General features: G+C 34.4%; 1 protein-coding gene across 1 annotated transcript in view; it reads right to left on the bottom strand.

Moving 5' to 3' along the window:
* ABCD2 (ATP binding cassette subfamily D member 2) overlaps nt 1-16,058 on the bottom strand; it is an 89,384-nt gene that overhangs the window by 22,378 nt on the left and 50,948 nt on the right. Inside the window, exon 7 of the mRNA XM_061123062.1 lies at nt 8,838-8,983. Coding sequence (XP_060979045.1) covers nt 8,838-8,983 — 146 coding nt within the window. The remainder of the gene's footprint in view (nt 1-8,837; nt 8,984-16,058) is intronic.

Raw genomic sequence — 16,058 nt, 5'->3', positions numbered from 1 at the left:
CTAGAAGAACTAAAACACAAAACAGAAATGAACAAGACAGTAACTGAAAATGAAAAATACATTAGAAGAAATCAATAACAGAATAACTGAGGCAGAAGAATGGATAAGTGACCTGGAAGACAGAGTGGTAGAAATCTCTGCTGTAGAACAGAATAATAATTTTAAAAAGAATGAAAAGAAATGTGAATAAACTCAGAGACATCTGAAACAACATTAAATGCATGAACATTTGAATTATAGAGGTCCCAGAAGAATAAAAAGGGTCTGAGAAAATATTTCAAGATATCACAGTAAAAAACTTTTTTAACATGGGAAATGAGATAGTCACCCAAGCCTAGAAAGCAAAGAGAGTTGCATAAAGGATAAACCCAAGGAGGAACCCACTGAGACACATATTATTAAACTAACAAAAATTATGTACAAAAAATATTAAAAGCAACAAATAACATACAAGGGAAACCCCAAAAGGTAATCAGCTGATTTTTCAGCAGAAACTCTGCAGGTCAGAAGCGAGTGACGGGATATATTTAAAACAATGAAAAGGAAAAGCCTATAACCAAGAATACTCTAACCAGCGAGGCTTTCATTCAGATTTGACAGAGCATCAAAAGCTTTACAGATACACAAAAGCTAACAGCATTCAGCACCACCAAACCAGCTTTACAACTGCTAAAGGAACTTCTATAGACAAAAAACACTAGAAAGGAGAACAAAAAAGGAAGGGAAAGAGGAAAAAGACATACAAAGAAAACCACACCCCAAGCAATTAAGAAAATGGCAATAGGAACATATATATTGATAATTATCTGAAATGTAAATGGAATAATATTCCAACCAGAAGAAACAGACTGGCTGAATGGATAAAAAAAAATAAGATCCATATATACGCTGTCTATAAGAGACCCACTGCAGACCTAGGGATACATACAGACTGAAAGTGAGGAGATGGAAAAAGATATTCCATAAAAATGGAAAGCAAAAAAAGCTGGAGCAGTAATACTCACATCACACAAAATAGACTTTAAAACAAAGACTGTTAATAAGACAAGGAAAGATGCTACCTAATAATCAAGGGATCAATCCAAGAAGAAGATATAGCAATTGTAAATATTTATGCAGTCAACCCAGGAGAACCTCAATACATAAAGCAAATGCTAACAGCCATATAATGGGAAATTGACAGGAACACAATTAATAATGGGGGACTTTAATACCCCATTTATACCAATGGATGGATCATCTAGACAAAAAATTAACAAGAAAACACAAGTCTTAAATGAAACATTAGACCAGATAGACTTAATTGATATATATAGGACATTCCATCAGAAAACAGCAGAATATACTTTCTTTTCAAGAACACATGAAACATTCTCCAGGATAGATCACATCTTGGGTCACAAATCAAGCTTAAGTAAAGTTAAGAAAACTGATATTGTATCAGGTATCTTTTTTGAAACAATGCTATGAGATTAGAAAGCAAATACAGGGGGTAAAAAAAATTAAAAAAATACAAACACGTGGAGGCTAAATAATATGCTACTAAACTACCTATGGATAATTGGAGAAATCAAAGAGGCAATAAAAAATATCTAGAAACAACTGAAAACTAAAACATGATGACCCAAAACCTCTGGAAAGCAGCACAGTTCTAAGAGGGAAGTTTATAACAATACAATCCATCTCAAGAAAAATATCAAATAAACAACACAACCTTGTACCAAATGCAACTAGAGAAATAAAAACAAACAAAATCAAAAGTTAGTAGAAGGAAATAAATCATAAAAATCAGAGCAAAAATAAATGAAATATTATAAAACAGAGAATAGCAAAGACCAATGAAACTAAAAATTGGTTCTTTGAGAAGATAAGCAAAATTGATAAAACCATTAGCCAGACTCCTTAAGAAAAAAAAAGGGGAGAGGACTCAAATCAATAAAATTAGAAATGGAAAAGGAGAAGTTACAGCTGACACCACAGAAACATAAAAGATCATAAGAGACTACTACAAGCAATTACTAAGTTGACCAATTACTAAGTTCTTGGGTTTTCTGTAACATCTTCTGGAAAAATTCGAGTGAACTTTTTGGCCAACTCAATGTATGCCAATAAAATGGACAACTTGGAAGAAATTGACAAATTCTTAGAAAGGTATAACTTTCTAAGACTGAACTAGGAAGAAATGGAAAAGATGAACAGGAATTTCCCTGGTGGTCCAGTGGTTAAAAAATCTGTCTCCCAGAGCAGAGGATACAGGATTGATCCTTGGAGAACTATGATCCCATAAGCCAGAGAAGAACTAAGCCCACACACCACAACTAGAGAGAAGCCCCTGTCCTAAAAATAACCTACATGCCACAGCTAAAACCCAACACAGCCAAATAAATAAAGAAATGTATCTAAAAAAAATTTTTAACTGAACAAAAATATGAACAGGCCAGTCATGAGTAATGAAATTGAAATGAAACTGCAATTAAAATCTTCCAACAAACAAAAGTCCAGGACTAGATGGCATCACAGGTGAATTCTATAAAGCATTAAAGACCAGCTAACAGGTCTTTCTCAAATTCTTCCAAAAATTGCAGAGGGAGGGACGCTCCCAAGCTAATTTTATGAGGCCACTAGCACCCTGATACCAAAACCAGGCAAAATTAATACACAGGAATCTCTTTCATTCCGATACACTAACAGAAGATCAGAAAGAGAAATTAAGAAAACAACTCCATTTACCATTGCATCACAAAGATGAAACTATCTAGGGATAAAACTACCTAAAAAAGAAAAATACCATGATTCAGAAAACTATAGGATACTGATGAAAGAAAACAAAGATAAAATTAATGGATGGAGAGATATACCATGTTCTTGGATTGGAAGAATCAATATGGTAAAAATAATTATACTACCCAAAGCAACCCACAGGTTCAATGCATTTCCCATCAAATTACCAATGACATTATTCCACAGAATCAGATTAGAATATTTTTTAATTTGTATGGAAACACGAAAGATCCCAAATAGCCAAAACAATTTTGAAAAATAAAAACAGAGCTGGAGGAATCAGGCTCTCTGACTTCAGACTATGCTCCAAAGCTACAGTAATCAAGACAGTATGGTACTGGGGCAAAAAAAGACATATGGATTAATGGAACAGGATAGAAAGCCCAAAGATAAATCCATACATCTATGTTCACCTAATCTATGACAAAGGAGGCAAGAATATACAATGGAGAAAAGACAGTCTCTTCAATAAGTGGTGCTGGGAAAACTGGGCAGCTATCTGTAAAAGGATGAAATTAGAACACTTCCTAATACCATACACAAAAATAAACTCAAAATAGATTAAAGACCTAGATGTAAGGCTGGGCACTTACAACTCTTAGAGAAAATCATAAGCAGAACACTCTCTGACATAAATTATAGAAAGATCTTTTTGGACCCATCTCCCAGAATAGTGAAAATAAAAACAAAAATAACAAAATGAGATCTAATTAAACTTAAAACCTATTGCACAGTAAATGAAACAATAAATAAAACAAAAAGACAACTCTCAGAATAGGAGAAAATATTTGCAAACAAACCAACCAACAAGGGATTAATCTCCAAAATATACAAACAGCTCATGTAGCTCAATAATAAAAGAAACAATCCAATGAAAAAATGGGTGAAAGACCTAAATAGACATTTTTCCAAAGAAGACATACAGATTGCCAAAAAGCACATAAACAGATGCTCAACATCACTAATTATTAGAGGAATGAAAATCAAAATTACTTGTCAGAAAGACCATCATGAAAACATTTATAAACAATAAATGGAGAGGGTGTGGAGAAAAGGGAAACCCTCCTACACTACTGGTGGGAAAGTAAATTGGTACAACTACTATGGAGAACAATATGGGTTTTTTTTTTTTAAATTAAAAATAGAACTACCATATGACCCAGAAATCTCACTCCAGTCATATATCTGGAGAAAAGCATAATTCAAATTGATACACACATCCCAGTATTTATTGCAGCACTATTTACAATAGCCAAGACATGGAAGGAACCTAAATGTCCATCAACAGAGGAATGGATAAAGACTTGGTGCATATTTACAATGGGATATTAATCATAAAAAGGAATAAAGCAGTGCCATTTGCAGAGATGTGAAGAGACCCAGAGACTGTCATATAGAATGAAGTAAGCTGGAAAGAGAAAAATACATATCGTGTAATATCACTTATATGTGGAATCTAGAAAAATGGTACAGATGAACTTATTTGTAGAAGCAGAAATAGGGACACAGATGTAGAGAACAACCTTACGGATATCAGCAGGGGAAAGGGGGGTGGGGTGAGTTGGGAGATTGGGGCTGGGATTGACATATGCGCATCACTATGTATAAAATGAGAACCTACCGCGTAGCACAGGTCAGTGTTCTGTGGTGTCTGCATGGGAAGGAAATCTAAAAAGGCGGGGGATATATGTATACATATAGATGATTCACTTTGCAGAAACACAATATTGTAAAGCAACTATGTGTGCATGTGCGCTAAGTTGCTTCAGTTGTATCCAACTCTTTCCAATGCTATGGACTGTAGTCCACCAGGCTCCTCTGTCCAGGGGATTCTCTAGGAAATAATACTGGAGTGAATTGCCATGCCCTCCTCCAGGGGATCTTCCCAACCCAGGGATCAAACCCTTGTCTCTTATGTGTCCTGGATTGGCAGGAAGGTTCTTTACAATCACACCACTTGGGATGTCCAAAGCAACTATACTTCAATAAAAGTTTTTAAAAAATACATACTGATATAAAAATGTACCTAGAATATCTTTTATCTGGAAAACCAAATTGCAAAATTGTGTGTTTGTATACAGATCACCCTTAAAGAACATAAATTTGAACAGTGAAATACTTACACATGTTTTTTTTCAATAGTGAATACTGTGGTACTATACAGTTTGTGGTTGGTTTAACCACAACTGCAGAACAGCAGATATGGAAGAACCATGGATACGAGGGCCTTCTATAAGTTCTATGCAGATTTTCAATTGCTTGCTAAATCTTTTGAGTTCAGTGGAACAAAAGGACATGATTTATTTAAATATGTAAAATTAAAGCTGCCTTTGACCCGAATACTTTTCTCTTTTGCCTTCTCAGTTAGTAAGGGGAAACTTTTTTAAGCCCAGAACATTTCTCCACTGTGTAGCAATCTGAACCTATTTTTCAAAACCTCATTAATGTTTCACAAATGTTATAAAATTAAGTCACAGAGAAAAATGTTTTGCAACAGCTTTTATTAGAAATAAGAACACATATATAAATTATAATTGTACTCAGTTGTCAGTTGTGTCTGATTTTTTGCGACTCCATGGACTATAGCCCATCAGTCTCCTCAGTCCATGGAATTTTCCAGACAAGAGCACTGTAGTGAGTTGCCATTTTCCACTCCAGGGGATCTTCCTAACCCAGGGATCAAACTTGTGTCTCTTATGTCTCCAGTATTGGCAGGTGGGTTCTTTACCACTAGCGCCACCTGGGAAGCCCTATAAATTATAATTGCATTTCTATAAATAAACATATACATCTCTGGGAATGGAATTATGAAGCTTTTACTTTCTAAGATGTACATTTTTATAATATTTGAAAAATTACTATCTTTATATTATTTTTATAAAGGCCTGTCTTAATTTTGTAATAAGAAAAAAAAGTCACTTAGAAACAAAATCATTGGGTCTCTTAGGAAGGTAGCCATATCAGATATTTTTCTGAAGTGAGAATATCAGAAAACAGAGCAAACTAAGCAAATCCTGATTTTCGAAGAGGAAAATGACTATCAAAATGCTCACACACATACTCACACACACACAAATACACACATGCACAAACACACACATACACACTTAGGACATTACCAAATCCCAAGTAGTCCAGGGTTAATTTTCCCATTTGGAAAAAATCCAGGCCCTTTGTTTTCTTTATTATTTGTCAACTGAATATTCATCTTATTAAAATTTCTACATAAACTTGGTCAAAGGGAAAGGAAATGAGAATTAGAGTTTCATTGTTTCTTGTGCACTGGATTGAAAAGACTTTCCTTATTTCCCAATGATACTCCCCAAAAGGGACCAGTGTTCATGCCTGGGCAAACTTCCAGGAATTTTCCATCTATTTAAAAACATAATTTTACATTAGGGGAAAAAAAATCTCTAAATGCCATGTGATTCAAAGTTCTTGCTTCTAAGTGAAAACTGTTGAAATAAATTTCCTCTATGACTTTTATAGCATTTATGAAACATAAGTGAGGATTTGAAAAAATAGGGTTAGATTGCTACACAGTGGAGAAATATTCTGGGCTTAATAGCTCCCCCCTTGAAATAAGAACACACAAGGCAAAAGTATTTGGGTCAAAGAATCCTTAAATTTTATGTATTTAAATAAATTATGTTCATTGTTTCACTAAACCCAAAAGATTTAACAGGCAATCTTTCTTGATCAGAAGATACAAATCAAAACTCTGAGTCATGATACTTCTGATGCTGAAACAGTGAGACTAAGTCAGCTAAGAAGTGAAGTTTTCTTGCTTCCTGAAGATGTACAAACTGCTTTAGCTCACATCTACTTATTAACAATTCTACACCTTTCTATTTTGTAATTCGTTTGATGGAATAAGACATAGTTTTAAAATCGATCTTATACTAAAGTAAAGAATTTCTCTAAACAAATTTCTTTAAGTGTTGGAACTAGTGTTGCTTCAAAATATTAATAATTAGTCTTACTAGAACTTCAGCAGGCTTCTTCCAGAGTAAGTGATATCCTTGCAAATTCGTTTTCTTTCTTTGCTTAAAAATATGTTTCATGTTTTAAGGACTAGGCAAGGAAAGTGGATTTCCTTAGCATTTTTTTTATGTATAAGGATATAACAAGCCTTATTAGTATCTAAGATGTTGAGGTAGCATAGCGCAGTGGCATATCTTATATAGAACATTGACATTCAAGTCTTATCTGTGTTGGAATCCCTGTTCCACCACTCGCTGAGGGCCCCAGGGGAAACTGCTAAACTTCTGAATTTCATCTGTAAAAGGGGGGTCAGTAAAATCCACATCATTGGGCAGCTACAAATATTAAATAAGATGACAGTGTAAACTGGGTAACATGTTATATTCTGCAGAGTAAGCATTCAATAAACCATAACAATTACTATCATATACTTTTGAGGTTGAAAAATTCTTAAAACTAGTTCTAGAATTTCTTGATAACTTCTAAAAGAATAGAATATGTCAAAAATTATTATAAATTTCTATTCAGATTATGATATTTCAAACTTATCCAAATAACTTACCCCAAATGAATAGGTAGTTGTTATTTTGCCACTGTTTTAAAACTGGGAAGAAGTTGACTATATGACACAAAAAGACAACCTGCTTTCCATATTTATAGCACTTATGAATTATGATATTATAAGGCAATATATATCAATATTATACATATTTATGAATATGTATTATATTCTAAAATTATATATAGATATCATATATAAATATAATAATATAATATTTCCTCTTTTGCCTACCTTGTTTTCTTATTGTAAGTATCAAATGAAATAATTGATGTGAACTATGTAAAATATCAAGCACCATTACACAAAGACAGAGTATCTTTGTATCAATATTACATCTAGCTCTATTACCTTTAGCAACCAATTATTGGAGAAGGAAATGGCAACCCATTCCAGTACTCTTGCCTGGAAAATCCCATGGGTGGAAGAGCCTGGTAGGCCACAGTCCATGGGGTCTCGAAGAGTCGGACACGACTGAGGAACTTCACTTTCACTTTTCATTTTCATGCATTGGAGAAGGAAATGGAAACCCACTCCAGTGTTCTTGCCTGGAGAATCCCAGGGATAGGGGCCTGGTGGGCTGCCGTCTATGGGGTCGCACAGAGTCGGACACGACTGAAGTGACTTAGCAGCAGCAGCAGCACTATGCATTTACTATGTTTCACTGTTCTAAATACTTTAAATAAAGTCTTATTAAATCTTCACAGCATCTTTATAATGTATTTCTCTCCATTTTACAGGTGAAGATACAAAGGTACAGAGAACAGAGTTATTAAAGATTCCAGAACTCTGATTTCAAAGCCTATATTCTTAATTACTGTACTACCCTGCTTCTTTTGATCATGTAAGTGGACTAAAATATAAAACATAAAACACATGCAAAATTAAACCTAGAATTCTAGCTTGCTATTTCGGTAGTTTTTCTAGGCTATCAAATTATATGTTATCAAGTTATTTGAAAATAATTCTGTGTTCTGAAAGTAATTCTTTCTTGAGCTGATATGTATAACTATTATTCTTACTTTTCCAAAGTATGTTTTATGCTGAAAAACTACCAAACAGAAGCTTCTATGTTTTATCTAATTCTCTATATGTTGCTGTAGAGAAAAAAAAATGTATTGGTAAGACTGTTGGTCTGAAAATAAAAAAGGTCTGTGATACCTACTTCTCAAATTATTATATTTAATGTAAGCTGAGAGATTAACAGGAGAATATTTCTGTCATGAACTTTACATACATTTAGATAGACTATGGCTTCAGGAAAAAAATGTTCGTTCAAATTTGAAAAAAAATCTTCAAACGCTAGCTGTGGACTTAGAAAAGCTTATTTTGCTGCATGAAATATAGCATAGACAGAAAAGAGCAAGTTAACAATGGAAAAGCAACAAAAGCTATAAACTCCATCTTTGTGTGCTTATGTTCCAACAACAGCATATATCAAAATTAAACCCAACTTAATTCTTTCAAAGTTATGTTAAATATATGAAAAAAAGCCATGAATTATAGACTTTACCTCCTTCTCTTTGAACGATATGATAGAGATGAACACTGTGTAGAATACAATCTAGATCATGGTCTGTATAGCCTTTATCATGCATGTCATCCACTGAATCTGGATAAATTACTTGATCTCGAAGACTTCCAAGAGACATGTATGGCCTGTAAAACACAAGAATCCGAGACAACATCAGTTTAGTTTACTTATTGTGACATCCTAGTAGCCTGAAAACTCTAGAGGAGACTTTAAATACTCTATTTCTAGGGTTATATTTATTACCTGGTGATAAGTATTTCTCGCTCAGATGTGGCAGGATAATATGCTGTTATATTCATGTAAAAAACATATTGAGACATGCCACAAGAAAAGTTTCTATAAGAAATACTTGGATATTTTCAGCACAGAAATACATACTTGTTCTGTTGGGTTTTTTTTTTTTTTTAAGTTTTATACTAGAATTTAATTCTTCAAAATACTTTGAAAAGGCAAGTCCTTTCCAAGAGGACAAGGATTCTGTTTAGGGGATCTGATTCAATCAGTGAAAAACTTGGGTAACAGTTGCCCAGAACATTTTGATTATTCCATCCAAAAAAGATTTATGTCTATATCATATAAAGACGTATCTGTAGGATAATACTATAAGATATATCATTATTATATATTATTGTTATTTGCCACTTTATTTAGTTTTTAATTGAAGGATAATTGCTTTACAGAGTTTTGTTATTTTCTGTCAAACATCAACAAGAATCAGCCATAGGTACACCCACATCTCCTCCTCCCTAACCTCCCTCCCATCTCCCTCCCCATCCCGCCCTTCTAGATTGTCACAGAGCCTCTGTTTGAGCTCCCTGGGTCATAGAGCAAATCCCCATTGGCTATCTATCTTACATTTGGTATTGTAAGTTTCCATGTGTTCTGTTATATTTTATAAATGTTGCTCCTGTATTTCATCTAAAACTATTCGGGTTAAAATTTATAAAATTCGCGGCTTTGACATTATGAACAAACAAAACTTTTTAAAGGTATCATTCAAAATAAGAGAAATGCAAACTGACAATATACTTAGTTTCTTACTTATCAGACTGGTAGAACTTCAAAAACTTGACAATTCACTCAATTGGCAAGTCTATGGAGAGACAGGTACTTTCTTACAATTACAAAAATGAAAAATGGTACAACCCTTTGGAGAGAATTTGGCAAACCAATATATCATCTGGTGTTTGATCCACTTCTAGGACTTTATTCTAAAAATATACTTTCAAAAGTGTACCACCACCAACAAAAAAAGTATGTAAAGTTATCCATTACAGCACTATTTAAAATTGCGAAATATTGAGAAAATCTAAATGCACATACAAAGGAGACTGATTAAATAACAATAGTACCTGTACCATGCAGCTATAAAACCGGATATGGAAGATCCCTATGAATTGATATAGAGTGATTTCTATAATAAATCAAGTTGAAAAGCAAAGTACAAAGTAGATGTATAGCAGAATTTCTCAACACTGGTATTACGGATATGTTAAACCAGAGAATTCTTTGTTACTGAGGTATATCTTGTGTATTATAGGATGTTTAACAGCACATTTGGTCTCTACCCACTAGATGACTAGATGTTAGTAGCATCCACTGTGGCAGAGATTAAAAAAAAAAAGTTTTCAAATGTTATCCTCCAGGGGACAAAACCATCCCCATTTGAGAGACCCACCAATGTGCAATATACCTCTTTCATGTAAAATGAAAGCAACATAAATTTATCTGCTGATATTTACAAAAGGAAATACAGTAAACCAGAAACTAATGAAATCACTTATCTATAGGAGAAGGGAGGAACAAAGCAGAATAGATAGGAAGGAAAAGACCTCTCTAAATATCCTATGTATTTTAACTCTTAGACTCATGTTAAATGTTATTATTTTAATTAACTAATATAGATGAAGGAAGAAACCCTAAAATTGAATACAAACAGAAACAAATAAACTGTAAGTATATCAAATGAACAACATAACCACATTGAATTCAATGTGGTCTCAGAGAGACTGATCTAAGTAACTTTCAAATTTGGCTACATAATTTCAGTTGAAAACCAAAAGAACCACAAAGCAACTTTGAAACTAACTGTTCCTGTTTCTTATTGCTGCAGGTGTAACAATTCTGAAACTATGTTGTGGGAAAGACCAAGTAAGTAAATTTTAATAATATCACAAGGTAGGGTTCTCACTGTGGAAGAAGGAAGATATAAATATGAAACGTGGGAGGAAAATTTAAAAAAAACTGTAGTGTTTAATTTGATTTAGAGTATCACCATGAATTCATATTTTTTTTAACAAAAATATCATAAAGAAACTATCTGATTAACTCAAACTGTGGGACTTTATGAATAACCAACAATAGTTCTGCACTCATTCACAAATATCAATGTCATAAAAAAAATGCTGAGGAATTCATTCAGGTTTAAAGAAACTAGAGCAACATGGCAACTAAAATGCAATGTATGATGCTTGACTGAGAAAAATAAGTTATTATAAAGAATAATACTGTATCGATTGGCAACATTTCAGTGTAGAAAGTTGTTGGAGGTTATCAAGAGGACTTCACTGTCAATTGTCCAGTGAGTTGGACCCAGGCAACCTGATGCTCCTGACCCTCTCCCTGGCCTATGTTCAACCCACAGTTCCCACAGCCACCGAGAATTTTAAAAGGAGACCGCCTGAGAGAACAATGTGGTGTTGAGACCATCTGGATCGTATACACAACTGAATTCCATTAAAGTCTCTGTATAAATTTTTAAGATTCTGATAGATGGAATTAGAGATCTACTCATCTTGAGGCTGCCCGTCACAAGCCTCAAATGTAACTTCCCTTGCTTATTAAACCTCCACCCAGCAGTCTAGAGTGGTCTGCCTTTCCCTGGCCTCTTCTTGCCCTCTGTGTATCAGGGACAGTACGAAAACCAATAAAAGTATGTCCAGGTAATATTATATCAGCTTTTAAAAATATATAAATTTTTATAGGAAATATTACAGTACTTCATTGTCTGTAGTTAAATAACTATAAATTATACATGGATTTTTGAATGCTTGGGGGTCAGCTCCTCTAACTTCTATATTGCTCAAGGGTCAACTGCATATACTAAAGAAGTTATGTGTAAAGATTTATTTACAGGAACTTACTTAAGATAATAATAAAGTGTGTATGTGTGTATGTGTACAAAGAAAGAGGGAAAGAATGCAAGATTTTAGTGTACAAAGAGAGCGAATTAAAGGTTTGAAATGCAAAATGTGTTTTGTAGATCAATTATCTACCTATATTCCTATACTATTAAAATGACTTAGTTGAAGGATAGATACCATGAGGTTATAACAGATTTAACTAATATTTGAAAATAAAAATAATTTATATTTCAATTATACATGTATGCATTCATATAATAAGATTCTCAATGGAGTCTTTGCAATACAAGGAATCTCTAATCATATTTTTTAAATTGAGATATAATTCACATTATAAAATTTGTACTGTTAAAGTGTAAAATTCAATGATTTTTAGTATATTTACAAGCTAATGTAAATTTTACCACTATCTAATTCTAGAACATTTCCTTTATCCCAAAAAGAAACTCAGCAGATACTCCTGGTTCTTCCTTCTTCCCTGGCAATCACTAATCTACTTTCTGTCTCTGTGGATTTGTTTATTCTGGAGATTTCATATGTATGAAATCACACAATACATAGTCTTCTCTCTCTCCACATAAAGTCTTCAGGTTATTCCATGTTGCAGCAGATAGCAGTATTTCATTCTTTTCTATGTCTGAATTAAATTCCACTGTATAGATACACTACATTTTGTTAATCTGGATATTTCAGTTGTTTTCACTCTTTGGCTATTATGAACAGTGGGCATACACCTTGGAGTGGTGCATATGCTAACTCTGTTTAATTTTTTTGAGGAACTGATCAATTGTTTTTCCCAAGTGGCTGCATCATTTCTAGTCACTTTTCTTCTACCTTGGCTTACCCACTCCAGTATTCTGGTCTGAAGAATTCCATGGACAGAGGAGACTGACAGGCTACAGTCCATGGGGTCACAAAGATTTAGACACAACTGAGTGACTAACATTTTCACTTTTTGTATTCCCTGCATCTTCTCTTTCTGGTTTCTGCTTTATCTTCCCTCTCCAGTTTAACCATATTTAAAAAAAAAAAAACCAGAATTAGGACACAATGTTACTTATTTCCATCATTTTAAGCATTTATATAATGTGATATTTTCTCATAATAACAATAGTAGCATAAAATATACAGTGGCCCTCAGGGTCAGGGAATAATTTTTTAGTTGGTACCCTGAGACTAAGAAGAAATACAAGGAAATATTAAGAGTCAGTACTTTTGCTAACTTACAAAGCAATGTCTGTTCCAATTTAATGTAAATCAGAGGCACAGATATCCTCAGTATAAAACCCAAATAAATTCAATCCACAGAACAGCCATGACAATACATAACTGAGACTACAATGATTAAAATACATCTGAACATTCCTTTCAAAGGTTTTTCTACAGGATTCCACTATAAGATCTGATTAACCAGCAATAGTTGATGAAATGCCATTTTATATCTACATTTCAGGGAAGACAGTATAGAGACATGGATGTGATAATGGGTTTTGGAGAAAGAGTTCTGGACTAGAATCCTGATCTGGCCATTTACTAGCAACGTGACCCAAATCCTGAGCTACAGTTACCTCATTTGTAAAGTAACTTACTTATTGAATTTGTTATGAGGATAAAATGACAGAGTGGGTTTTTATAAAGCAATATAGCCAGAGGACAGACAGTGAAGAATCTGCCTGCAATGCAGAAGACCCGGATTTGATCCTTAGGTCGGGAAGACCCCCTGGAGAAAGGAATGGCTACCTACTCCAGTATTTTTGTCTGGAGAATTCCATGGACAGAGGAGCCTAGCAGGCTACAGTATATTGGTGCAATGCTACAAAGAGTTGGACAGGATTGGGTGATTAACGCTTTCACATGGAGCAACTTAGTACAGTATGACAGACAGATAGTAGGCATTCAATAAGCCATTATGGAGACAAAAAAAAAAGTTCATTAAGAAGGCTATATTTTAAAAAAGAACTTAAGTTTGTTTTCTGTGTCTGAGTCTGTTTCTGTTTTGTAACAGAAAAGTTCAATTGAAAGTTGAAAGTTCACTTGAAAACAAACTGATGGTTACCAATGGAAGAGGAGGGGGAGGGGTGCATTAGGAGTTTGAAATTAGAACATAAAATCTATTGCATATAAAATTGATAAACAGTCAGTTTATATACTATTTAGCTATTAAACAAGCAGGATAGCACAGGGATAAATATCTTGTCACAACCTTTCCTGGAAAAGAATACACCACACACCTATGGTCAATTTATCTTCAACAAAGGAGGCAAGAACAGTGAAAAAAGACAATCTTCTTAGCAAGTAGTGTTGGGAAAATTGGACAGCCACAGGTAAATCAATGAAGATAGGATACACAGACTATTATACACACTATAGTGACATTCTTACAACACACACACACACAAAAAACCCTCAAAATGGCTTAAAGGCTTAAACATAAGACACGACACCAGAAAACTCCTAAAAGATAACATAGGTAAAATACCCTCTGACATAAATTGTACTAATGTTTTCTTAGGTCAATTTCCCAAGGCAATAGAAATAAACACAAAAATAAACAAATCGTACTTAATCAAACTTATAAGCTTTTGCACAGCAAAGGAAACTATAAACAAAACAGAAATCAAACCACAGAATGGGAGAAAATATTTCCAAATGATGCAACTGACAAGGGCTTAATCTCCAAAATATACAAACTGCTCATTCAACTCAAAAACAAAATAAAACAGTTCAGTCGCTCAGTCATGTTCAACACTTGGAGACCCCATGGACTGCAGCACACCAGACATTCCTGTCCATCACCAACACCTGGAGTTTACTCAAACTTATGTCCATAGAGTCAGTGTTGCCATTCAACCATCTCATCCTCTGTCGTCCCCTTCTCTTCCTGCCTTCAAACTTTCCCAGCATCAGGGTCTTTTCCAATGAGTCAGTTCTTCCCATCAGGTGGCCAAAGTATTGGAGTTTCAGCTTCAGCATCAGTCCTTTCAACGAATATTCAGGACTGATTCTTTTTAGGATTGACTGGTTTGATCTCCTTGCAGTTCAAGGGACTCTCAAGAGTCTTCTCCAACACGACAGTTCAAAGCATCAATTCTTCAGCACACAGCTTTCTTTATAGTCCAACACTCACATCCATACATGACTACAGGAAAAACCATAGCTTTGACTAGACAGGCCTTTGTTGGCAAAGTAATGCTGCTTTTTAATATTCTGTCTAGTTTGGTCATAGCTTTTCTTCCAAGGAGCAAGCATCTTTTAATTTCATGGCTGCAGTCACCATCTTTAGTGACTTTGGAGCCCCCAAAAATAAAGTTTCTCACTGCTTCCATTGTTTCCCCATGTACTTGCTGGGAAGTGATGGGACCAGATGCCATGATCTTAGTTTTCTGAATGCTGAGTTGTAAGCCAATTTTTTCAATCTCTTCTTTCACTTTCATCAAGAGGCTCTTTAGTTCTTCACTTTCTGCCATTAGGGTGGTGTCATCTGTGTATCTGGGGTTATTGATATTTCCCTCGGCAATTTTCATTCCAGCTTGTGCTTCAACCAGCCTGGCATTTCACATGATGTACTCTGCATATAAGTTAAATAAGCAGGGTGACAATATATAGCCTTGACGTACTCATTTCTCAGTTTGGAGTCCATCTGTTTTTGTATATCTGATTCTAACTGTTGCTTCTTGACCAGCATACAGATTTCTCAGGAGGCAGGTAAGGTGGTCTGATATTCCCATCTCTTTCAGAATTTTCCAGTTTCTTGTGAGCCACACAGTCAAAGTCTTTGGTGCAGTCAATAAGGCAGATTTTTTTTGGAACTCTCTTGCTTTTTTGATGATCCAACTGATGTCAGCAATTTGGTCTCTGGTTCCTCTGCCTTTTCTAAAACCAGCTTGAACATCTGGAAGTTCATGGTTCAGGTACTGTTGAAGCCTGGCTTGGAGAATTTTGAGCATTACTTTGCTAACATGTGAAATGAGTACAATTGTGTGGTAGTTTGAACATTCTTTGGCATGCCTTTCTTTGGGATTGGATTAAAACTGACATTTTCCAATCCTGTGGCCAC

This window comes from Dama dama, chromosome 3, assembly GCF_033118175.1.
Source record: "Dama dama isolate Ldn47 chromosome 3, ASM3311817v1, whole genome shotgun sequence".
Taxonomy (NCBI): Eukaryota; Metazoa; Chordata; class Mammalia; order Artiodactyla; family Cervidae; genus Dama; species Dama dama.
Note: the sequence above shows the minus strand (reverse complement) of the source record. Positions and strands in the feature narration are given on the sequence as shown.